We start from the raw sequence: 27122 nt of genomic DNA, 5'->3' as shown, positions 1-27122 counted from the left end.
ACCCCCATTCATATCCCCTCTCAGTAACAGCTCCCTGTACAAAGCCTGACCTATCCCCTCTGTGCCATGCCTCTTCTGCACCTTTTTAATTCTCTTCACTGCCTGTTCTCATGTGTGTACACTAAATGCCTTGGCTCCCCATACCAAGACCTCCAGACTACTCAACTTCTTGTTTCCCCTATACCAGTGCCTCCAGAGTACTCAGCTTCTTCTTCACCCTATACAAATGCCTCCAGAATACTCAATTTCTTCTTCTTCTCCCCATACAAATGCCTCCAGAATACTTACAGCCAGGTCCATAAATACTGGGACATCGACACAATTGTAACATTTTTGGCTCAATATACCACCATAATGGATTTGAAATGAAACAAACAAGATTTGCTTTAACTGCAGACTGTCAGCTTTAATTTGGGGGTATTTACATCCAAATCAGGTGAACGGTGTAGGAATTACAACAGTTTGCATATGTGCCTCCCACTTGTTAAGAAACCAAAAGTAATGGGACAATTGGCTTCTCAGCTGTTCCATGGCCAGATGTGTGTTATTCCCTCATTATCCCAATTACAATGAGCAGATAAAAGGTCCAGAGTTCATTTCAAGTGTGCTATTTGCATTTGGAATCTGTTGCTTTCAACTCTCAAGATGAGATCTAAAGAGCTGTCACTATCAGTGAAGCAAGCCATCATTAGGCTGAAAAAAACACAACAAACCCATCAGAGATAGCAAAAACATTAGGCGTGGCCAAAACAACTGTTTGGAACATTCTTAAAAAGAAGGAACGCACCGGTGAGCTCAGCAACACCAAAAGACCCGGAAGATGATGGAAAACAACTGTGGTGGATGACTAAAGAATTCTTTACCTGGTGAAGAAAACACCCTTCACAACAGTTGGCCAGATCAAGAACACTCTCCAGGAGGTAGATGTATGTGTGTCAAAGTCAACAATCAAGAGAAGACTTCACCAGAGTGAATACAGAGGGTTCACCACAAGATGTAAACCATTGGTGAGCCTCAAAAACAGGAAGGCCAGATTACAGTTTGCCAAACGACATCTAAAAAAGCCTTCACAGTTCTGGAACAACATCCTATGGACAGATGAGACCAAGATCAACTTGTACCAGATTGATGGGAAGAGAAGAGTATGGAGAAGGAAAGGAACTGCTCATGATCCTAAGCATACCACCTCATCAGTGAAGCATGGTGGTGGTAGAGTCATGACGTGGGCATGTATGGCTGCCAGTGGAACTGGTTCTCTTGTATCTATTGATGATGTGACTGCTGACAAAAGCAGCAGGATGAATTCTGAAGTGTTTCGGGCAATATTATCTGCTCATATTCAGCCAAATGCTTCAGAACTTATTGGACGGCGCTTCACAGTGCAGATGGACAATGACCCAAAGCATACTGCAAAAGCAACCAAAGAGTTTTTTAAGGAAAATAAGTGGAATGCTAGGCAATGTCCAAGTCAATCACCTGACCTGAATCTGATTGAGCATGCATTTCACTTGCTGAAGACAAAACTCAAGGGAAAATGACCCAAGAACAAGCAGGAACTGAAGACAGTTGCAGTAGAGGCCTGGCAAGGTCATCACCAGCGTCTGGTGATGTCTATGCGTTCCAGACTTCAGGCTGTAATTGACTGCAAAGGATTTGCAACCAAGTATTAAAAAGTAAAAGTTTGATTTATGATTATTCTGTCCCATTACTTTTGGTCCCTTAGCAAGTGGGAGGCACATATGCAAACTGTTTTAATTCCTACACCGTTCACCTGATTTGGACGTAAATACCCTCAAATTAAAGCTGACAGTCTGCAGTTAAATCTTGTTCGTTTCATTTCAAATCCATTGTGGTGGTGTATAGATCCAAAAAATTTAGAATTGTGTCGATGTCCCAATATTTATGGACCTGGCTGTAGTTTCTTCTTCTCCCCACACCAATGCTACCAGAGTACTCAGCTTCTCCTTCTCCCTATACAAATGCCTCCAGAGTACTCTGCTTCTTCTTCTTCCCATGCCTGTCCATCCAGAGTATTCAGCTTCTTCTTCCCTCTATAAAGGCCGCCAGAGTACCGTGGGGGTAAAATGGCTGTACATCTTATAAAGTGAATACTAGTGAGCGCTTCCATTATGGAAGCGCTCACTAGTATGCTTTAGGTGCCGAGAGTAGGGAGTGAAGCGCTGCAAGCGCTTGTAACACTCACCCTCTCGGTCTTCATCCCTGGGGCCGGCGCTGAACTGTCCTGACCGCGTACAGCGTCAGGACGCAGTGCGCGCACTATGACCTGACGCTGCACGCAGTCAGGTGACAGAGCAGCGCAGGCCGGGAAGACAGGGGAGCACGACTTCTGCCATAGGTGGAGAGGGGCTGTGGTGCAGGACAGGTCTGATGGGGGTCTCACTATGTGGGTTGATATAAGGTCTGATGGGGGTCTCCCTATCTGGGCCGATCTGAGGTCTGAAGAGGGTCTCACTATGTTGGCTGATATAAAGTCTGATGGGGGTCTCACTATGTGGGCTGATCTGAGGTCTGATGGGGGTCTCACTATGTGGGCTGGTATAAGGTCTGATGGGGGTCTGACATTGTGGGCTGATCTGAGGTCTGATGGGGGTCTCACTATGTTGGATGATATAAGGTCTCATGGGGTATCACTATGTGGGCTGACATAAGGTCTGATAGTGGGTCTCACTATGTGGGCTGATATAAGGTCTGATGGGGGTCTCACTATGTGGGCTGATAAAAGGTCTGATGGGGGTCTCACTATGTGGGCTCATGTGATGTCCTGATAAGGGGGTCAGATGTGATGTCCTGATATGGGGGCCTGATCTGATGTCCTGATATTTATGGGGGCCTGATCTGATGTCCTGATATTTATGGGGGTCTGATCTGATATCCTGATTCTTATGGGGGGTCTGATCTGATGTCCTGATATTTATGGGGGTCTGAACTGAGGATCTGATATGAGGTTCTTATTTTCCTCCTCTTAAACCTGCGGTGTGTCTTATCATTGGGTGCATCTTATAAAGCGAAAAATACGGTACTTAGTTTCTACTTCTCCCCATAACAATGCCTCCAGAGTACTCAGATTCTTCTTCTCCCCATACCAGTACATCCAGAGTATTCAGCTTCCTCTTCCCTCTATAGAAATGCCTCCAGAGTACTTAGTTTGTACTCTCCCCATAACAATGCCTCCAGAGTACTCTGCTTGTACTTCTCCCCATACAAATGCCACCAGAGAACTCAGCTTCTTCTTCCCCTATACAAATGCCACCAGAAACTCAGCTTCTTCTTCCCCCTATACAGGCCAACAGAGAACTCAGCTTCTTCTTCCCCTATACAAATGCCAACAGAAAACTCAGCTTCTTCTTCCCCTTATACAAATGCCAACAGAGAACTCAGCTTCTTCTCCCCCCTATACAAATGCCACCAGAAACTCAGCTTCTTCCTACCCCTTGTGGCAATGTGAACATTGAGGTGTTGTTTCCCCAAGTTCCAGTTTGGGACTTGAGGCATGCTCATGTCCAGGGATCCTATTTAATCCTGCTACTGGATCTTGGGTGTGTCTCACTCTGGAGTGTCTTGTGAAGCAGAGTCCTGGTGAGGCTCTGTGTGAGTGGTCTCAGCCGGGTGGGCTGAGGGGCCACGAGGCTAGGGGATAGCCTGAACTTTGGGGGACGCGGTGACGCCTGTGAAACAAGGATCACAAGGCCAGATTCGAGAGGACTACTGGGCCACAATCCCCCAAAAGGTATTAAAGTGTCACAGCCTGAAGGTTGCTGGACTGGATGGCTGAGGAAAGCCGCATTTGTGTTCCATGTGTGAACAGGTCTCTCTAGGTGAGTCAGGGATACACTTGTGTTTAGTTAGAGCCTAGCCGGGCAAGGGTTGAAGCTGCTTTGCTAAAGTGTCTGAAATAAAGCAAGAGTTTGGACATTATAATCGTGTCTGCGAAGATATCTGTGAGTGTGACCCCCTGAAAAGAGACGATCCCTTACACCCTATACAAATGCCAACATAGAACTCACTTTCTTTATCCCTCTATACAAATGCCAACAGAGAACTCACTTTCTTTATCCCCCTACACAAATGCCAACAGAGAACTCACTTTCTTTATCCCCCTACACAAATGCAAACAGAGAACTCACTTTCTTCTTCCCCCTATACAAATTCCACCAGAGCAGCTCACCAAGCACAGCGCTGAACATTGTACCGTGGCTGTGCTTGGTATCACAATGGAGTTGCATCTAGGCCATGTGACAGATAAACATGACATCACATGGCCTAGACAGAGCTGCAAGAAGGCTGCTAGGCTGCTACGGTTCTGCAAGCACCAGTGCCTTCTCAAACAGCTGATTTGGTGGGGGGGGGGGGGGGTCAAGGATGCCAAAGGACTTTAACATGACATAGGATGGTATTACAGATAAAAACGTTTTTTAGATTTTTGTAGAAAATAGTACTGTTTATAAGTAAAGAGGTTCTTCTTAAGCTCCATAAAAGCCTCAAACACAGAGGGCTACCACTAATCTGTTGGCATGTAGATTTATTAACTGCATTAAAAACATATTCACATATACTTAGGAGATTCATTTTAAATTGGATTACTGCTAAAAAAAATTGCATAACATAATCATATTCTTCCGTAGTCCTTGGTCTTCAACTCTGAATTACAAGAATTGTGTTTTCAAGAAAATTAAAAGGAATTCCTACTTGTCATTTATTTCAGAATTTCTTATGTGGTCTATGAGCTCTTTCACAAAATGAAAAATAAAGGGCAGCATCCATAGTACCTGTATATCCTCATTAGTTAAGTGTTTATTTAATCGTGATGCAAAGGTATGGCCTTACACATAGCTTATAATTATTACTGTTGCTATCATAACTCAATATTAAAGAGGTTCTCCGGGCTTTTCCTAAATTCTGTGTATCAGATAACCTGTGTGAGACAAAGTTTCAGCAGTTAAAACCCTTCCATTCTGCCGCCGGAAGGGGGATCTGCGGATGCAACAAGGACTGCAAAACAGATATGGTCGTGTGCATGGGGTCTTAGCAATTACTTCTACTGAAATGTGAATCACAGAGGGAGAAAAATGGCATAATTGCAAAGTTGCATCACTGGATTCGGGCTTATGTCCCTTGTCTGTATCCAGAACGTATTGGTTTAAATCACTATATAAGCAAGTCTGAATATGTTAACCTTTAACAGGAACAATAAGTGTTTAGCAGACTTTAAAATGTGAATGTCTTACCTTTCTGCTGATTTGACAAGCTCTACAAGAAATAAAAAAATATTTCAGAACTAGTTTATTATAATTAAACACACATTTTCCAATTATAAAATCCAGTTAGAAGAAAAGACAATAATAATTAAAAAACAAACATTTTATTTTAGTAGCGTATGCCATATATGAGAATTTGAGCATGATCACTTGTGGGAAATATGAAATATTATTACTTCATTTTTCACATTTCTGGACAAGAGAAACATAAAATAAAAAATTCCAAAAATAGCTAAAAAAAATGCACAAAATGATTTCATCTTTAAAACAAAATTGTGTGACACATTCCTATTAAACACTTACGGGGGGGGGGGGAGTTTATCACGTCCTGAATTCTGGCTTCACAAGTCAAAAATAGGGTTTTGTGAGTTTTTGGGGGTTACTCGCACACATTTTGCATTTGTACACCACTTACCCCAGTTTTGAAAGGTGAGTGAGGAAGTGGGCTGGATTTCTAGCAACTGTCAAGGCAATCCTATTCATTTCTATGGGCTCACCTCTACTAAGCGATCGTGGCCGCGACAGCATCGCCGCGTAGCCCTAGACTAAGGTGTTAAAAAGTTGCAGTGATAAATCTGAGGAACTAATTAATATAGCTAGCCACACCCACCTCCTCACCCACCTTTCAAAACTGGAGTGGTGTGAAAATGTAAAATGTGTGCAAGTGACCCCAAAAACTCACAAAACACTATTTTTGACTTGTAAAATTCAGCAGTGCAGGTTGTAATAAATTCCCAAGTGTTTAATATGGGAATGTGTCATGCAATTTTTTTTTAAAGATTTAAGATTAATTAACAAACACGAGACGTCAATGCAAAACTGACTTAAAATTTGACCTTATACATAAAAATGTACTCAGACTAAAATGTCAGCCTTCCATTTACTTCTATGGGGAAAGTGGCTGGTGTAAACATTTACAGCATATCCTTTGGATATGCTACACATGTTTAAAGACTTTATCTCATGAAGACAACCCCTGTTCATATAATCTATTATGGCATATTTAAGTCAGAGGATGTCTCCTGCTTGGGATCCCCCCTCTATGAACCACAACAGGAAGCCACTCTGTGGAACCATCTCTCATTCTGGCAGACATGAGACCATGTATTTTATTGGAATACCTGTAATACTACCGGTAATACTACAAATGCCTGACTGGCCATGGCTTTCCCTGACATGGGGGACCTGCATTCTGAACATGGCTAGGTCTGATGAGATACCCCCTTTAGGACTGGAATACCTCTATAATTCTTTAGATCCCTTTCTAAACAACAAAGTGTGCTCCAACTCCCAGTTCATCCCTTCCCAGTGAAATCTGTATCAGACACAAACTTTGTGGAGGCTACAGAACTGCCCATAAAACTGTTTTTTGCTTACCTTTTGCAAATCTACAAAGGAAATTTCTGTTTCTTTTAGTTTCTCTCTCAGTACTTGTTCTTTGGCAGATATTAGTGATTCTTCACTTTCTAGTTTCTCAATGTCCTGCGCCAATCTGTAAGACAATTAAAAGGTGTACATTGTAAAATCAATCTAGTAGATTTAAAGGGTTTAAATAACATGCATACAATGGAAAGACAAAATTCAATATTGGCAAATAAGTCAGACAAGACTACTTCCTTTCAATATTCAATAATTAAATTCATTAAATAATGAGATAAACAGCACTGAACCTAGACTAATGAGAACTGAAGACTAGTTAAGATGACACTACAATCAGTATGGAGTTGAAAATAATTAAGACCTAAGGACTGTTAAGTGACAGAAGTAGTAGACCAATTATTAACATAATTACTGTATATTGTTAGGCTCCATATGAATGTGAGAGCTGGACCTTAAAAGCAAAAAAAACTATTAATATTAATTGATAATCAAGAGATAACTGGTGACTGAATAGACCATTCTGAATGTTTTCTTGCCACTGACGACCTACTGCTCACGTTCTTTTCTCCTAGAATCTAAAAGTCATGGTAATGTATCTACCGTACTTGAATTTTCTGGACTGGTAGATGAATGGACTATGTACCGGTGGGTTTAAGGTATGAAACAGCTGAAACGGTGTTATAAAAGAGCACACACTGGATACTTCATCTTTATTTTCCTCTGTTTTCTTTGTTTGTCCTTAGTTAAAAAATGTCTGAAGAGCTATAATCAAAAATATAAAGAGTATTGGACAAGGGTGTTCACTGGTTTGAATAGAGGTTTTCAGTCTCTGTAAAATTAAATTAATGCTAAGAAAAAGAATGTAGTGGCACTTAAGTAACCCACAACATACATCTGTAATACTCATTTATTAAAAAGACCAAGTCACTGTCTGAGGCAATAATCTAAATAGAAACCATAATAAAACACTTAAAACATAAAATCCCACGTCTAAACAGTATAGTCCTGGTCTGGTAAACACATCAATTGAGACATATATTGTGTGTCGCAGGGTCTTTGTGTTCACACTAAACCTCAATTCACACCTGATACGCTCGTTCCTGACAATCTGCCCATCTAAAGCCCACGTCAGTGTTTTGGTCTGGTATTTATATTAGGAATAGTAAGCCAAAACCAGGATTGGAGCCTACACTTAATCACAATAGCCATCCCTTGTTATCATACTGTAGAGGTGATCACTGCATGTAAATGCAGTTCTTCACCTCTCTGAACGAGCAGCCGGTTGTCCGGAAGATATGCTTCCTTCAAGATAATTGGCTGCTTCAGTGATTTTATGTTGGATACAAACGTATCAGGTGTGAATTGAGGTGCAGTGTGCACGAGAGGGGCCCATGGCACACAATATACTGTATGTATCAATTGATCTGTTTACCAGACCAGGACCATACTATTTAGACGTGGGATAACTTTCCAGTGTTTTATTATGGTTTTTATTTGGATGATTGTCTCAGACTGAGCTTGGTCTTTTTAATAAATTAGTATTATAGACTTATGTTGTGGGTTACTTGAGCGCCAGTAAATTTTTATTCTTAGTATAAATGTGAAGAGAGGACAAGATACAGACAGCTGTAGCTTTAGTCTGGGTTTCCTCAAGGCAGCTGCGATCTGTTAATAATTCTTCTAACCTGCAAATTCGTGCAGCCATTGGCTGCTATGGGTAAGAATTCAGCCCCACACAGCAGCCGAATTGGGGCCATCTTGTAGGAAATCAGACCTAATATACCTTTCTGTCCATAGAATGTTACTAACTAGGAATCCTGACAAGTCAAGTCAATTCCTTTACTAAGGCTTGGTTGACATCACGTTTTTCCTATCCGTTTAACATATACTAAAAATGTATACGTTAGAAGATGCCTAAAACTGATGCCATACAGTGGCATCCGTTCACCATAGAGTTCTATTGTAAAAAAAAAAAAGTATACATTAGGTCACACTTGCAGCAGAGGATTCCGGCAGACAGTTCCGTCGCCAGAACTGCCTGCCGGATCAGTCAAAACGTATGCCAACTGATGGCATTTGTAAGACTGATCAGAATCCTGATCCATCTTAAAAATGCTTTGAAATGCCGGATCCGTAATTCCAGTATCATCCAGAAAGATGAAAGACATCCTGAACGGATTGCTCTCTATTCAGAATGCATGGGGATAAAAGTGATCAGTTCTTTTCCGGTATAGAGCCCCTAGGATGGAACTCTATACTGGAAAAGAAAAACGCAAGTGTGAAAGTACCCTTTTTTTTTACTGGACTCTACAGGATACAAAATCATGGTGTGCTACACTTTTGAATGCTTTTTTTCCCCAAAAATACATATTAAACGGATGGCAAAAACTTGATGTGAACCCACTGTAAGCTTTTTCTAAACCCCTAAAATTTTACACCATGGGGCTGTTGATCTTCTTTATAAGGATCTCCCAAGCACTGCTAATGTAAATGCAAGATTAGTGGTAGGCAATTGTCATGTTCAGTAAATACATGTACATAATACTGTACATAAGCCGCCCACCAGAAAATAGAAATGACAACGAGCATATTTACAGTAGTCCATTCTGGTGACAGGTTTCTTTTAATTAAAGGAGCTGGTCTTTAGTTAAAGAAATTGGCCACTGTATATTTAATACCGACTAGAGGTGGGACGACGAATCCACAAATCCCTCGAATTTTGCTGGATTTGTGGGATTCATGGACTTGAATCCAGACATAATTTCCGAGATTCGAATCCGACGAATCCCACCGCGACGTTACGTCCCCGCACCTCCCGAGACGCTTGCTATTTGCCCAGTGGCGTCGCCAATGGGGGGCCAGGGCCCCCCCTACATCATGCTGTGCCCCCCCCCCCCCAACTGAAATGTGCCCCCATTCATTTTGACCGCTCACAGGAGTGTACATTTCTTCTAAACTGTAATCGGTATCCTCTGACATGGTCCTGCAGTTACTTTAACTTTAAATCAGCGCTCGCTCGGTAACAACTAACAGGCAGTGCAGGCGGCGCGCCTGCTCCTCCCACTAGGCGGCGCAGGCCGTGATGTCACTGTGAGCGCCACCCGCACACTGCCTGTAGGCTGTAGCCTGGCCTCTGTTACCGAAGCTAGCTCAGGAGCGGTGTAAGGTGTAAGGTACTAGTAGAGATGAGCGGCCGCTTATTTAAAGTTAAAGTTACTGCAGGATATGGATTACAGTTTAGAAATGTTACTGTCAAATGTACACTCCTGTGAGCGGCGGGGAGGGGGGATGACACTGTTATGGGGTGGGATCTGTGGATGACACTGTTATAAGGAGGGGGATCTGTGGATGACACTGTTATGGGGGGGCTATCTGTGCATGACACTGTTATAGGGAGGGGGATCTGTTGACGACACTGTTATGGGATCTGTGGATGACACTGCTATAAGGAGGGGGATCTGTGGATGACACTGTTATGGTGGGGGGGATCTTTGGATGACACTGTCATGGGGTAGATCTGTGGATGACACCTATAGCATAAGATGCTATATACGGTATGTGTCATCCACAGACCCCCCCCCCCCCCCCATAGCAGTGACATCCACAGATCCCCCTCCATAACAGTGTCATCCATAGATCCCCCTCCATAACAGTGTCATCCACAGATCCCCCTCCATAACAGTGTCATCCACAGATCCCCCTCCAAAACAAAGTCATCCACAAATCCCCCTCCATAACAGTGTCATCCACAGATCCCCATAATTTTTATGTACAGGATTCGTAGGATTCGAGGGGATCCATCCAATTTACAAATATATGTTCATCAACAGTTCTGCACGATTAATTCCAGCTGTAACAGAATGCTCCCTAGTTATCTATGCCTTGTTATCTGACAGCACCGTCGATAACATGCAAAAGATGGTCTCACCTGGGCCTATCCATCAGTAATCTAAAGTGAATTCCATTGGAAACTTTGTACATGCGCTAGTTCCTTGGACGCTTTGTAGATGCTTTGATCTGTGCATGTACAGGTCCCAGATGTAAGCGCAGGTCAAAGCCTCTACAACGAGCACAGGAGCAGTGTGGGCTTAATTTATCACTAACTCTTTAAGTACCGGGTTCCAATAGCCATAACTTTTTAATTTTCTGTTTATATAGCCATATGAGGGAATATTTTTTGCGGGATAAGTTGTATTTTTTAAGGGCACCATTTAATTTACCATGCCTGATATTGGAAAATGGGGAAAAAATTATTTGTGGGGTTAAATAAATAAAAAAGCCAAGGTTTTGGGGGTTTTGACATCACAGCGTTCACTGAGCGCTAAAAATGTTATGACGTTATTATTCTGCGGCTCAATACAAATACAGTGATACTAAACTTGTATAGTTCTTTTTTGTTTTGTTTTACTACTTGTAAAAAAACCTTTGAAGAAAATCGAAATTTTCTGTGCATCACCATTTTCTGACAGCCATAACTTTTTATATTTCCAACAACAGAGCTGTATAAAAGCTTGTTTTTGCGGGACAAACGGCTTTTCATTTTTTTTTTCCATTACGGTGTTCACCACACAGGAATTAAATAAATATATATTTTAATAGTTCAGATATTTTTTGACATGGTGATACCTCATATGTTTAGTTTTTTTATTAATATATTTTTATGTACAATAGGGATAGAGGGGTGATTTAAACTTTTAATATACATATATATATATATATATATATATTTTTTTTTTTACTTTTTATTTAATAACTTTTAGCCCCCTTATTGAGCTAGAACCTGGGATCTTTCGATCCCTTGTCCTATACACCCTGAGGCCTCTTGCACACGAACGTATTTTATTTTCGTGTAAAAAAACGAAGTTACTCCATGTGCATTCCGTTTCCGTAGGACTGTATTTCCGTTCCGCAAAAAAATAGAACATGTCCAATTATTCTCTGCATTACGGATAATGATAGTACTGTTCTATTATGGGCCAGCTGTTCCGTTTGCGGACCGCAGAAAATACATACAGTCGTGTGCAAGAGGCCTAATAGAGATCAATTAGGGTGAATAGGATTTTTACATGCTCCTTGCTGCGCTGTGCTTTGTGCATACAGCAGCAGGGAGCCTACCATGCCAGGCCTGGAAGGCTTCAGAAGCGGCTAGGCTGCCATTTCACTGCGAGGGCTCCGATCGGAAGGCAGAGGAAGCTGCATCCCTGTGCTTTACTTCACAGTTGGAGCGATCGGTGTTGAATCAGCGTTCCCTGTCATTGCGGCCATTTGTTGGCTGTATGATACAGCCAGCACCCACAGCGTATGGAGCGGGCTCACAGCAGCAGCCCGTTCCATACTTTACCTCAACCACGATGACGTAAAGCTATGTCTCAGTGGTTGAAGGGGTTAATATACACCAGTTTCCTGTATGTATGTAGTGTATTTGCAACTTTTTCAACACAACTTGTCTTGTGTGTGCTTCTCTGCTGCCTTTGACATTTTCTTGAAAAGCCACATTTATCTTCTTTTACACCAGCTTTCAGGCATAGAAGAAGACTGAAATCTACGCCAGGGACTGGAGTAGATTTCAGTTCAGACGCACAGACTGCCGAAGGCCACGTCTCATTTATGACCATTTATGTCCAAGATGGCCATTGTTGGAAACAACCCCTTTGATGGATTTCATATTTTGTGAAAGAGCTTTATTTTAGTTAGAATAGTCATCTGTTGAATTTAACATGAAACTAACTTTCTTTTCCAGGGAAAGAAACAAGTATACTTTGTTTTTCTCTTACAGAATTATATTTTGGCACGTGCAGGAACCATGAACAATTTCCATCAACACGAATTACAGGACTATGCTCAACTTGTGCTTCCATACATGGAGATTAGACAAATATGCCTTCACTTTCCTAAGTATATTATGGTTATTCAATGATTTGCTTTATGAAGCTCTTAACTGACCAAACACAAAAATTGTATTGCCCTGATCCTTTGAAGTCTTCCTTATTAAAGGGGTTGTCTCACCATGTAATATTCATTCTGTAGATCATAAAATATAAATCATATCTGTAATTTAAAGGCTGTAAAACAATTATCCAGAGTAAAGCACATTTACTTACCATGTATGTGGTGGTTAAAGCTATTTCCATTGGGCAGTGAACAGAGGATCCCTATGCAGAGAGCTGGCTGTAGGCAGAGTGACTGAGCATACCTGACCAGCAACACGCAGCTCTGTAGATGGATGTGCCCATTGCTATACACAATGAACACCAGGTGGTGCCACACTATGTAGGTAAATGTAAGAACCCTATATGTAGTTTTTAACAGCATGCAAAGGCTTACATTTTTATCATCTTTAGAATGAATATGACATGTAATGGTAGGACAACACGTTTTAGGCTACTTTCAAACTCCTGTTTTGTGCGGATCCGTTCAGATAATACAACTGTCTGCATCCGTTCAGAACGGATCCGTTTGTATTATCTTTAACATAGCCAAGATGGATCCGTCTTGAACACCATTGAAAGTCAATGGAGAACGGATCCGTTTTCTATTGTGCCAGATTATGTCAGTGAAAACGGATCCGTCCCCATTGACTTACATTGTGTGCCAGGACGGATCCGTTTGGATGAGTTTCATCAGACGGACACCAAAACGCTGTAGGCAGTGTTTTGGTATCCGTCTCAAAAGCAGAATGGAGACTGAACAGAGGCAAACTGATGCATTCTGAGCGGATACTTATCCATTCAGAATACATTAGAATGCAAACTGACGTGTACAAATGCCAGTGTGAAAGTAGCCTAAGGCTAGGTCTACACGACGACATTTGTCGCGCAACATTTTGTTGCACCAATGTCGCGCAACAATTTTTATAATGGCAGTCTATGGTGTCGCACTGCAACATGCGACATGCTGCGACTGCGACAGTCGCAGAAAATCCATTCAAGATGGATTTTTCTGCGACTGTCGCGTCGCAGTCGCAACATGTCGCATGTTGCAGTGCGACACCATAGACTGCCATTATAAAAATTGTCGCGCGACAACTGTTGCGCCCTATCTGTCGCGCGACTTTTTGTAGCGCGACAAATGTCGTCGTGTAGACCTAGCCTAAGAGGAATGGCTTGACCATGAACCAGTGATTCTAATAATTTCAAGTGACAGATTTAAAGCATCTGTTGCCATCCCACATTGGTCAAAAAAGTGCTCAGAGGTGTTGTTTGTATTGTCCAGTGCTGTTGGGGGTATATTCTTTGTCACGTTTGATAATAATAAAATCTTCAGGCCATCTAGGTAAAACAGTAACAGTTTAAAAGGTAAAATAATCCAACAAGTACAGATTTTTCAAAGGTCTACATTGTAATATTTCTCACTGACATGTACTGTATAAAGCAAATGAATCGCATCATTCATTGTGCTAGGTCAGTAGGGTCATTGGGCACATTCTCCTTAAAAAGCTTGTTTAGCCTTCCCGCAGTGGTTTTCCTTTAATGCAAGATAAGTTTGTTTCCCTTTATTACTAGGATTGGCACATTCGTCAAAGCCTTGTAATAATAAGTGGGTGAAGGCTGTTTCCCAGAGGAAGTAATTAATGATGTCATTATGACATCTTTGTAATCTACATCATTAGTCTCCATACAGGGTGGGCCTTAAAATGGAAACTCAGAGATCTTGATGGAAACCATTACATAATGACAGGCCATTTGGTTTCCCTTCCATTTTAGTCATCCGGTATAAGAACAATCTACGTTCAAATATCCTTAGTACTTTTTTATATAATGATGGAAAAAGATGTGAAGTCTTCCAGGCACATTATTACTTAATAACTTAGGGTACTTTCACACTTGTGGCAGAGTGATCCGGCAAGCAGTTCCGTCGCCGGAACTGCCTGCCGGATCCGGCAAAATGTATGCAAACTGATGGCATTTGTAAGGCTGAGTTCACACGAGCGTGACAGATTTGGTCCGGATGCGTTCAGGGTGCGTTCAGTTAAACTCGCACCATTTTGCAAGCAAGTTCAGTCAGTTTTGGCTGCAATTGCGTTTAGTTGTTCAGTTTTTTCCGCGCGGGTGCAATGCGTTTTGATGCGTTTTTCACGCGCGTGATAAAAAACGGAAGGTTTACAAACAACATCTCCTAGCAACCATCAGTGAAAAACGCATTGCATCCGCACTTGCTTGCAGATGCAATGCGTTATTAACGCAGCCCCATTCACTTCTATGGAGCCAGGGCTGCGTGAAAAACGCAGAATATAGAACATGCTGCGATTTTAAAGCATTGCAGAAGTGATGCATGAAAAAAAACGCTCATGTACACAGCCCCATTGAAATGAATGGGTCAGGATTTAGTGCAGGTGCAATGCGTTCACCTACTGCATTGCACCCGCGCGGAAATCTCGCCCGTGTGAACTCAGCCTAAGACTGATCAGGATCCTGATCCTTATGACAAATGCACTGAAATGGCGGATCCGGCATTTATTTTTTCACATTTTTCGCAGACCGGAAGGACGGATCCGGCATTCCGGTATTTTGAATGTCGGATCCGGAACTAATACATTCCTATGGAAAAATATGCAGAATCCGGCATTCAGGCAAGTGTGCGTTTATTTTTTGGGCCGGAGATAAAACCGTAGCATGCTGCGGTTTTATCTCTGTCCTGATCAGTCAAAACTACTGAACTGAAGACGTCCTGATGCCTCCTGAACGGATTACTCTCCATTCAGAATGCATGGGGATATGCCTGATCAGTTCTTTTCCGGTATAGAGCCCCTGTGACAGAACTCTATGCCGGATCTCTATAATGCACCATCTAACGAAAAATGCCACCATTTATTTTCTGTCAGCTTCATATGCAGTTTGACAGAGGATGAAATTGAAGATACACATATACAAAGGTATAGTACTGCTGTATTCAGTTACCATTCTATGGCTCTGTTAGGTGCACTGCATTAGCAAATAACCATACCATGATACAAAGTTTGTCAGTGTATGCCCCATGACAGTGATACACAGCACTTACAATCATAATATATTTGTGGTCAAGGCTCCGGGGGGAGAGTGGGAAGACGGTGTGCACGGACACGGAGGGACCTGACTTGGCTGGTGGTGTGGACTTGGCTAGTGGTGTGCCTTTAGCCACGTGACGCGGGTAGCCAAAAAAGGGGGCTAACCCAGGGAGTCTGAGCTGAATGAAGCTGAAAAAGAGGGAGGGTCGGGTGGGGCCCTGCACGATGCCGACACCAGAGGGAGGGCGTGAGCCGGCTAAATACCCTACGCCCCTCCCACAAATGCAGGCTGGGAATCCAGCCTGCTATACTTGTGGTCAAGGCTCCGGGGGGAGAGTGGGAAGAGGGTGTGCACGGACACGGTGGGACCTGACTTGGCTGGTGGTGTGGACTTGGCTAGTGGTGTGCCTTTAGCCACGTGACGCGGGTAGCCAAAAAAGGGGGCAAAACAACAATTTTAAGTGGTGTATTGTTGGGAGTTTACAGAACCAGACTGGAAAAGGCTTTGGCAATTTCGACCCGTGGATGAGGGATATAGCGGGAAAAACAGGAAGATTGCCATCGTCCCATCTTTCGTATAACGTGAGCGGGGACACCATGTTTGGAGGCTGCTGATGCGGCCCCGATTCGGAAGGAGTGTCCGGAAATGGAAGCAGCGTGGAACCCCAGACCCGAAGCTATGGAACGAATATGCCTGATGAACTGCGCGGATGTCAGTGACCGCACGGGAAAAGGCAGTAGGGGGCTATCGGGAGTTCTATTATGGAGAGAGAAGAGCAGCTGACTGAACACGGAGACTGGGCACCAAAGATTGCACGAATTGAAGTATTCGACCTGTACCGGTGGGCCGACCTGGGAGGTTTTGGAGGAAGGTAGAGAGAAAGTGAAGTGGTCTGAACTATGGTGGAGCTGGCTGATGACCGGTCCTGGGTTCCGGGCTGAGGTGCAGCAGAATTCCCCCGGCCTGAGAAACCCATAGAAGCTGAGGTAGAGAGCGGCTTTGAGGATCAAGCTTCTAAGAGGGCCAAAGGGATTACCATCTAGGGCGGCAGAAATTTTTTGGAATAATTCCCCTGTGACTGGTTGTCGGGTGGGGATGGAAGGGGGAGAGAGCTTCTGGATGCCTCTCAGAACCGCCTTGACCGCCTGGGAGGAAAAGAAGGAGGTGTGATTGGGGTGACTGATCATGTGGTGGTGTTGGATGCCCGCTAAATAAAGTCTGATGGTGTTGTGGGACAAATGGAGTTCCTTGTGGCAGTATGCCAGGAAGGCCAGAACGAAGGAGACTCTGTCCCTGTCCCCCCTGGGGTGAAGGCGGGCAAACCGCCTGAAGGTGTTCCACCCTGTTAAATAGTTCCGGGCGGAATTAGCCGAGAGAGACTTGCGTATGAGACCGTGGGCTGCGGAAATGTACTCTTCTAGTCCATGACCAGGGCTTCGAACCCCGGAGGGTTGATCCCGACTCTCCGTGCTCCCGGCATGACCTGAAAAAACAAATTAAAGTTTAACCGGGAGAGGGCATCGGCCGCGGTATTCTTCTTGCCCTCTATGTGCCTGCAGATGAGACGAAAGTTATTTAGAAGAGACAGCCAGGTGAGCCTGCGAACCAGACGCATGACCTTGGGGGAGCTGGACCTGCCCCTGGCGAGGATGTCGACCACCGCCTGGTTGTCAGTCATGAAGCACACTGGCCTGTTGCTCCATGACTGCCCCCAGACCAGAGCGGCTGCGACGATGGGATAAACTTTGAGCAGAGGGGAGGACCTGGCAGCCTCCTGGTCTGAGGAGATCTGCGCGGGACCCGCAAACCATTGATCCCCGCAAATGGCCCCGAAACCAAGAGAAGCAGCAGCATCGGAAAACACCGGGGGGGGAGGCCTCGTCCCACTGAGGAACAAAGAGAGAGATGCCATTCCAGCTGGACAAAAATAGAGACTACATGGCCAGATCCGCCAGCGCATCACGCCCGAGGTGGATGAGGGCATGTTGATCTGAGGCTGCTGGGAGGAGTCTGAGCAAGCCGGCGGTAAAAGACCTGCCTTGGGGCATGATCCTGGCGGCAAAGTTGAAAGACCCCAAAAGAGACTGGAGTTCCAACTTTGACACCGTGCGGGTGCCCACGAGCCTGGCCACAGAGTCCTTTAACTTGTTTAGTTTGTCCAGGGGGAGGCTGGCCTCCATCCTGATGGTGTCCAGGGTGATGCCCAGGAAGGTGATCACCCTGGCGGGGCCCTCGACCTTAGCTGGCGCCACTGGAACGTTCAGGCGGCTGAACAGGCTGAGGAGGCTGTCCAACCTGTCCGGGACGTGTTCGGCCTGCTCGATGAGCAGGAAGTCATCCAGATAATGGATGACCCTCGGGCAGTGGGCATGGTTGACCAAGAGCCAATGGAGCGCTTGGGCGAACTGGTCAAAGAGCCAGGGACTGCTCTTTGACCCGAACGTCAAGCGGGTGGCAAAATAATACTTTGCCCTCCATTTGATGCCGTAGAACTTCCACAGGTGAGGCAGGATAGGCAGCAATTTGAAGGCATCCGCGATGTCCGCTTTTGACAGCCAAGCTCCTGCCCCGACCTGTAGAATGAGCTCCACGGCCTCGTCCAGGGACGAGTACTGCATGGAGAACTCATCCGATGGAACCAGAGAATTTAGGCTGGGGACGCTGGATGCATGAGGAGCAGACAGGTCATAAATTAATCTTTTTTTATTGGAGGATTTTTTTGTCACCAGACCTAATGGGGCTGACCCGGTACAGGGGGAACGGGGATTCCGCAAAAGGACCGATCATGAAGCCCTTCCGCAACTCTGCCTCCAATAGAGCGTCCACCGCCCCGGGATCCGCCAGCGAGGAGAGGAGGTTGGGGCACTCATGACTGATCTGCGGAAGGGTGACTAGCCCGGTATGGAAACCCTCCGAGAAACCCTGTGTGAGAAACCGGACAAAACTGGGGTCGTGATGTTGTCGGAGGAGGGAAAGTAACAGGTCAACGTTGACCCCGCCTAGTCAGGAGCGCTTTGACGTGCGTTGAGAACAGGAGGACTGGGAATGGGCCCTGAAACAGATGGCGCAGATGTGCAAAGCCTTGCATTTATCATAGCTGCAAAAACCCAGGTTGAAGTTGTTGCAGATCTGATTTTTTCCTAGGAAAGTGATGGGACGGCCGAGTTTGTCCGTGGTGGGGTTGGGTTTCTGCGCCCCTGAGCTGAAAGTGGGCCTGGTCGGGGATGGATTGGTGACATGGGGGCACCACTCAGATGAATGGAGGACTGATTGGCAGCTGGCGCAGGCTGGGGATTTTTGCCCGGCGAAGTGCCTGCAAAAGATCTCCATATCCAACACTGCCCAGTTGGTAACATGCTGGTGCTGGAGGAAAGCCGCTGCAGCTTTGGCAGAGAAGGACCGGTGATACTCATAAAAGGCGGTACCGCCATATCTGTAACCCAGCTCGGTGACCTTGTACATGTATGTGTCCAATTCTGCCCTGCGGTGGGGATGAATGGAGCACACTATGTCCCGGTACAGGCTGAAGGTCAGCAAAAATTCGGGGATGGACAGCTTCTTGTTGAGGCGGACATCCTTGGACCTCAGCACCACTGACACATCACCACAGGCGATTGTCCGGTTCTCGACCGTGTCATGAGTAGAGATTAGGATGGCGGCCAAATTTATGTCCTTTCCTGCCAGGATATCCCGCCTGATGTTCTCTGGCACGAAGAACGCGGGGGCGATGTCCGGAGAGACCAGACTTGTACCTGGGACGTTGGCTTGGGAAGTGGAAGGAATGGCTTCGGCCTCTGGCGGAGGAGGAGGCGTAGCGATCTTGCTCTCGACGGCCTGAAGCCTGGAATCAATGTGTGATATCGAAGACGCGAGATTATTGATGGTCGCGTGGAGTTGGGTCAGGGAGAGCTGGATGGTCGACATGGAGACCAGTTCTTCGGAGGCTCCGGGAGGTTCGGGAGTGCCGGAAGATTCGGGAAAGAGCAGACGATATAGTTCCGCCTTTCGTGCAGATGCCGAGTGGCGGATCCCCTTCTTCCTCAGTTCAGCGATCATTTTGGGGATGGTCCAATGCCTATAAGATGCGCGGCTGCCTGCCTCGGAGACTGCTGACTCAGGGATGGAAATCGAGTCCTCAATGTCCGAGACGTGAGACATGTTGCACGAAGAAAACCGGACCCTGAAGCCTCAGAAGGTTTTGGGTGGAAAAATTGTTTTGAAACCTGGGAGCAACTGAACCAAAACTCGGGCAGGTCCGTGAGGAGGGTGAACTTCACACCCTGCGAATCTGATATTGGTGAGTGAGGAAAAAACAATTTTATCTGGTACCTGCGGGGGAGAGGTACCCCAACATGTGCTGGCCAGACGAAACTTACGTGGTGATGAAACCGGAAGAAAGAACCTTGGAGGTGGCAGACCGAAAACGTAAGAATGCTGAAACGATATCAGGCGATGGAAGGACAACCTGAAAAAAAAAAAAAAAAGAAACGAAAAAACCGAGCGGCCTGAGCGTATCAGGTAGTGAGGAACATGACCTGGCGTGACCAAGTGAACGAAGATCGCCGGGCCCTGAACACGACCGAGAGCCGAGACGCGTCTGGAACCGAAGCCCCGACTGGCTGCCAGTGTGGAATTGACCAATGTGGCAGGCAGTGAGGAGACATGACCCGTGCGTGATGGCAATGGCGAGCAACAGGCGCCAAACGAGACAGATAAAGACGTCTGAACTGACCGTGATAGGTGCACCTGTGGAAAGGGAGAAAGATGGAACAGGACAGTAAGAATGGAAAGTGACGAGAAGTGAGGTGCCGACCCCAAGAATGACCCTGAAACGATGAACAGGTCACCAACATGACTGACCAAACGGGACATGAACCACACGTAACAGGAGGGAGGACATGACGAAGGATTGACCAGTGAGAGGCCGTGACGAGAACCTGAACGTATCAGGCAGAAAAAAACAAAAACAGAAAACCCGAACGTGTCAGGCGGACAGACACGAACACGGAGACCTGAACGTACCAGGCAGACGGACACGGACACGGAAACCTGAACGTATCAGGCAGACGGACACGAAAACGGAAACCTGAACGTATCAGGCAGACAGACACGAAAAACGGAAACCTGAACGTTTCAAGCAGACAGACATGAAGACGGAAATCTGAACGTATCAGGCAAACAGGCACGAAGACGGAAACCTGAGCGTATCAGGCTGAAAGCCCACAGAGCAACCTGAACGTATCAGGCAGGAGGACGTGGAGGCAATCCTGGACATTTGGAGACCTTGACGGATCAAGGTGGGCGGACAAACTGAAAACAAACCCCGGACGAAACAGGCAACCGGACCTAAAAAGGAACTTGACCGTGTTAGGAGATTGGACAGGCAGTGAGCCTGGACGTGACAGGCGATAGGACACGGAGAGAAACATATATGCAAGACAGGAAGAGAAACCACCTGGACGGAGAGAAGATGGCGGCAAGGGTAACCAGAACAGGAGCGGACACTTTTTTTTTTTTTTTTTTTTTAAGTGACCCTGCATGAAAAAACACCTGTGAGGGATGCTGGTGGAGGAACCGGGAGTGGGCGTGGGAGCAAATGAATGGTGTAACCCCATACTACCACAATGAAAGTCTTGATTCCATTTATACCTGTATTTTGTCGTTCATACACAAGTTTGTTGTCAGTTGTCAGATCTCCACTACTGGAAAAGTGAAAGCGTCAGGAATTTGGATAGTTTTATGTACGGCCCAGTAGCCCACGGGGCGGGTTTAGAGATGTAGCTGAGCCGATGGGGTCATTTGTTGATTCAGATGATGCCGTACACAGCACACTGCGCCAAATTACAATCTCAGCTCTGCTTGCTTAGGTGTGTACAGTGGGTGTTTCCTAATAGTGTTATGCTGTTTCTCATGCCCCGTATCCCATGTCTTGGTGGTGGTTCTCATTGCCGTCCTCTTGATGGGTCTGCATATGAGCCAGAAACACACAGAGACGGTAGGAAGCAAATGAATGGGTGGAGCTTCCGGGATAGCGCATGCCGATGCGTTCCACCGTGGAACGCATCGGGGAGGTAGTGGAGGCGGTGCGGGGGGCGCGCGGCGAGCGCTGCAGAAGAGACGCGCTGACGGGGGAAGCAGAGCCGGAGGTAGTCGCCCGGAGATGTAGCGTGGCGGTGAAGCAAGCTGAAGGCACTTACCAACGAGAGACCGCCGCACGGGAGAAGCGCGCCTCTGCCTCGTCGCTCTAGCCGGAACCGGAAGTCGCACTCGGATGACGTCGCCGTAATCCGAGGAGCCCTGTACGATGCCGACACCAGAGGGAGGGCGTGAGCCGGCTAAATACCCTACGCCCCTCCCACAAATGCAGGCTGGGAATCCAGCCTGCTATACTTAGTGCACTCTCAGTACTGATTTTATGTCTGTAAGTTATTAAAAAGTTCAATACTGGGTAATTACATGCTGTGATTATTTAATGTGACTACAGAAAACAAAAAATGGTGTAAATCTGCATTTATGATATACAATAAAAGATATTTACTGCAAGTCTTGTGCAATGTGAGTTGATTCTACAAAAATCACTGTAATTGAAAAAAATGTACAAAAAAATGCAGAAAGCAGCTTTGCTCTGTCAGAGATGCAGGGATGTGTCATTCCTGTGGGACAGAATCAAGGTTAGCTGAAGTGACTCTGGGAAAATCAGCCTAATCAGGAAATATCAGACATTGTGGGATGTGTTGGTTTTATGGTATCCACCCTCACTGGTTTCCTGTTATTGTGGTAATATCCACCAGTGTATGGCTATATTGTCAGAGTCTGGGCACTCAAACTCTGGCCTCTTCATCTGTCAAGCAAGACCTAAGAATTGTAAAGGGATTCTACAGGGAGTAATTCTACTACATTCAAGACTTTAACCCTTTAAGGACTGGGCAATTTTCTGTTTTTGTGTTTCCCTTCTAGAAGCCATAACTATTTTATTTTTCTGTTTACATACCGTATGAGGGCTTGGTTATTCGGGACAAGTGGTACTTTCTAATGGCATAATTTAATATTGCATGCAATGTAGTGGGAAGCTGGCAAAAAATTCAAAGGGGTGGAATTGGAAAAAAGAAGCAATTCCACCATAGTTTTATGGGTTTCGTTTTTACGGCATCCCCTATGCCGTAAACCTGACCTGTTAACTTTACTCTCAGGGTCAGTACGATTGGAGTGATACCACATTTGTATATTTTTTCTTGTGTTTTAATGCTTAAAAAAAACAACTTATTTTTGTTTTGCATCGCCATATTCTGTCCCTCATAACTACAGAGCTGTGTGGGGCTCATTTTTTTTTTGGGGACAATCTGTCGTTTTTATTGATACTTTTTTGGCGTGTGTATGCCTTTTTTTATCACTTTTTATGAGGTGAAGTGATGAAATAATGAAGAATTTTGACCATTTAGATTTTTCCTCCTTTACACTGTTCACATTTTAATAGTTTGAGTGTTTTGGGATGTGGAGGTGTAAATAAGCTTTATTTTATTTTTTCCCACTGTTTATTTTTATTATAGGGAAATGGCGGTGAATTGATCTCAGCTCGGAGAAGCTGTTTTGGCACCAACAGCACAGTGCTCCAAGGGAAAGGCACCTCAGATGCTGTGGTCACCAAGTCATCTGAGGGATTAAATGCCTGCAGTCGGCATTATAGCAGATTACAGATATTTGCCCCGGGCCTCTGCTGTTAAAAATGCGAGCGCAGCAGGCACCATTTATAAACTCCACATCTCATTTATAAAGTACAACCCCAATTCCCAAAAAGTTGGGGCGCCATGTACAATTTAAAATAATGTAAATAAAACCAAATGCAATGATTTGCAAATCTCATAGACCCATATTTTATAGATCATGGAACACATATCAGATGTTGAAAATGAGACATTTCATGATTGATGGGAAGTGAGAGGAACAATTATTGGGATTTTGGGAGAAGAATGTTGTTCCATTATTGTCTCATGTAGATTCTAGCCCTGGGTCTTCTTGGCCAGATATTTCATTTCATGATGCGCCAAATGTTTTCTAGTTGTGAAAGAGCTGGACTGCAGGCAGACCAGTTCAGCACCTGGTCTACCCGGATGCAGTATGTGGTTTACCGTCATCTTGCTGTAATATGCAAGGCCTTTCCTGAAAGAGACATTGTCTGGATGGGAGAATATGTTGTTTTAAACCCTCTATATACTGTCCAGCATTGATAGTGCCTTTTTCTGATGTTTAAGCTGTCCACACCATAGGCACTAATGCAACCCCATAGGATGAGAGATGAAGGCTTTTGAACTGTGTGCTGATAACAAGCTGGATGGTCCCTCTCCTCTTTAGTCTGCAGTATACGGCATCTGTGGTTTCCAAAAAGAATTTCACATTTTGATTCATAAGACCACAGAACAGTTTTCCATTTTGCCTCAGTCCATTTTTAAATGAGCTCTGGCCCAGGTAAAATGGCAGCATTTTTGGATCGTGTTGACATGTAGCTTCTTCTTTCATGATACAGCTGTAACTTGCATTTGTGGACTGCACAGCAAACTGTGTTCACAGACAATGATTTCTGAAAGTGTTCCTGAGCCCATGCAGTGATTTCCAATAGAGAATCATGCCTGTTTTTAAAGCACTGCTGTCTGAGGGCCGTAGATCACGAGCATCCAATATTGTCATGTCGGCCTTGTCCCTTGCGCACAGGGATTTCTCAAGATTCTCTAAATCTTGGTTGGCTTTGCAAAGTCTTCGCAATTTTGTTTTGAGGAACATTTTTCTCAAATTGTTCCACAATTTTTAGTTGCTGGTTTTCACAGATTAATGAATTGCTTCTGAGAGTCTCTGCCTCTCTAACATGCTCTTTTGATACCCAGTCATGTGACTTAGTAGCAAATTGCTCTTCCAGTTGCTTTTCTATTAGTACCACTTTTCCAGCCATATAATGCCCCGCCCCAACTTTTTTTAGATGTGTTTCTGCCATCAATTGTCATAAATTTTTTCATGAAATTGTAAAATGTCTAATTTTCATGTGTTCTATTGTGAATAAAATGTGGGTCTATGAGATTTGCAAATCATTGTATTCTGGTTTTATTTACCATACATTCTTTTAACAGCTTACGCACCGCCCCCAACTTTGTTGGAATTGGGGTTGTATACTAGTAAGTATTTGCGGTGTGAAACATTAGGAATTCTGATTATTACTTAGAATTGGTGGTAAAAAAAAATATTCAAAAGGAAAACAAGTCAAAACAATCGCTATAGTAAAAGTGCAAATAATGTATTTAGGTAGCAAATGTATTGTGCTCCCACTTTGTTCCATACATTTGATTGTTGAAGGTGCAGATGCTGAACCCTCAACAATTATCACTAAAAGAAAGCTGCAGAGAGCCACAAATATTCCCTGCAGTATATGGTACCCATTGAAATGAATAGGCTGCCTTGTTCCCTACAGGGCCATGTCGACTGTGCAATGGCTCTCCACTTTATTCTACAAAAGGGAGTTTAAACCACGGGACCGCTTCTATGATGTCCGCATGCTCTAATAGTCCAGTTAGGAGAGCCCCTGTTGGCTACAAATCACAGAGCCACTGCACCGTTGAACACATCCCAAGTTTCACTTAGAATATTGTTGTACTGCAATACTAAATAAATGTTGGAAGTGATTTACACAGGCCACTCCTGGCCAGGGCCGGCGTCAGAACCCGGCTATCCTGCTCTATGCCTTATTGCACATACTGAAATTAAAATCTGGTTACAGCTGTTCAGATCTTAACCACATTAAATATTTGGGGTGAGTTGAAAGGATGACAAAAACTCTGCCTGAGCATCCCAGCCTCCTTCACAGACAACAGAACGTTCTTTTACTTTATGTGGTATATAGTATGTACTACAAAGTGTCTGTAGAGAGCATGAATATCATTTCCACAGGTGGTCGGGGCAGGCATACTATAAAAGGACATAGCTACAAATTCTTGTTTGTTTCATGGACAATTAGAACAAGACACAGTTTTATGTGGGATTTGTCTTGGATGTCTGAGTTGTTTCTCATCAAGAAAAATGAATGTAGGAAGAGTTCTGTTACCACTTCCTCTTTTTGTTTCAGAAACTTTGCCAAATGAAAAAATGACTCAGTTAAAGTTTTTTTTTGAGAGTTCTCTATTTTCTGGAAAGGTCATCAGTATCTGATTATGGGGGTCCGACTCCCAGGACCCCCACTGATATGCTGTTTGAGAAGGCACCAGCACTCGCTGCTTAGCCTACGCCATGTGAAGTCATGTTCATCCGGTCACATGGCCTAGGTGCAGCTCAGCTCCACTAAAGTGAACAGTGTAGGACCCTGTGCTTGGTGAGCTGAGAGAAGGCCCTGGTGCTACTGCAAGCTCTGGTGCCTTCTCAAACAGCTGACAGGGGTTCCGGTTGTCGGACCTCCATGATCAGATACTGATGACCTATTCAGAGAATAGGTCACCAGCATAAAAGTCTCGGAGGACAGTTCATCAGTATAAAAGTCTTGGAAAACTTTAAATGGGAGCTGAGCTGCAGTAATCAGGTATAGCTACTATACAGAGGACGAAGCTGTCTGCATTCAGTCTTGTCCACTAATGTAATTTCCGGTGCCAGTGGAGAACAGCCGATTGATGAGGGTGCTGGACCCCCACTGATGTGATACTGATGGTCTGTCCTAATGATAGATCATCAATATCTAGACTCCAGAAAACCCCTTTAAAGTTATTTCCAGACGTACAAAATAGAGATGAAATTATTTAACACCACCTTCTCTTCTAGGGACATACAATAAAGCCAGGGTAAACTACTGCTGGTAAAGAAGACCTTGTCACCACAAAATGCAGTGTAATCTGCGGGCTGCATGTTATAGAGCAGGAGGTGCTGAGCAGATTGGTATATTGTTTTATGGGAAAAGATTCAGCAGAGGTTTAAATGTATAAGGCTACTTTCACATCTGTGTTTTGCTGAACCCTTTTAAAGAGGACCTTTCATCTGTTTAGCCCTAGTCTAATTAGGGTCTTACCTTATAGGGCAGCCCCAACTGATGTCATCGCACTTTTTTTTTCTTGGTTATACTAGGCGGAGCTCTTCTCCCTGGCTGTAAGCGCATCCAATCAGAGCTCCTCTCTTTGAGAGAAAAAAAAAGTGCGATGACATCAGTGGGGGCCGCCCTATAAGGTAAGACTAGGGTTAAACAGATGAAAGGTCCTCTTTAAGATCCGTCACTGGATCTTAAAACCGCAGCACAACGATTCAGTTTTCTCCCTATTAATTTTCAATGGGGACAAAAATGAACGAACTTGAATGGAGTGGACCAGAATGCATTCCGTACTGTTGCGTTCACATGGCGCACACAAAAACGCTGCAAGCATGTGTGCATCATGGGATACTGAGCAAGACAGATCTGTCATAAAACACTATGTAAGTCAATGGAGATGGATCCGTTTATTTGGACACAAAAAATCTGTCTTGT

General features: G+C 44.6%; 1 protein-coding gene across 3 annotated transcripts in view; it reads right to left on the bottom strand.

The window, feature by feature from the left end:
* The window catches only part of LOC122921092 (A-kinase anchor protein 2-like), a 376427-nt gene that overhangs the window by 222376 nt on the left and 126929 nt on the right, over window positions 1-27122 (bottom strand). For all 3 annotated transcript variants that reach the window (XM_044271024.1, XM_044271040.1, XM_044271032.1), the window contains exons 4-5: window positions 6654-6768; window positions 5247-5268 (exon numbers count right to left, since the gene is read on the bottom strand). In XM_044271024.1, coding sequence (XP_044126959.1) covers window positions 5247-5268; window positions 6654-6768 — 137 coding nt within the window. The remainder of the gene's footprint in view (window positions 1-5246; window positions 5269-6653; window positions 6769-27122) is intronic.

The sequence above is a fragment of the Bufo gargarizans genome, chromosome 1 (genome assembly GCF_014858855.1).
Source record: "Bufo gargarizans isolate SCDJY-AF-19 chromosome 1, ASM1485885v1, whole genome shotgun sequence".
Classification (NCBI taxonomy): Eukaryota; Metazoa; Chordata; class Amphibia; order Anura; family Bufonidae; genus Bufo; species Bufo gargarizans.
Note: the sequence above shows the minus strand (reverse complement) of the source record. Positions and strands in the feature narration are given on the sequence as shown.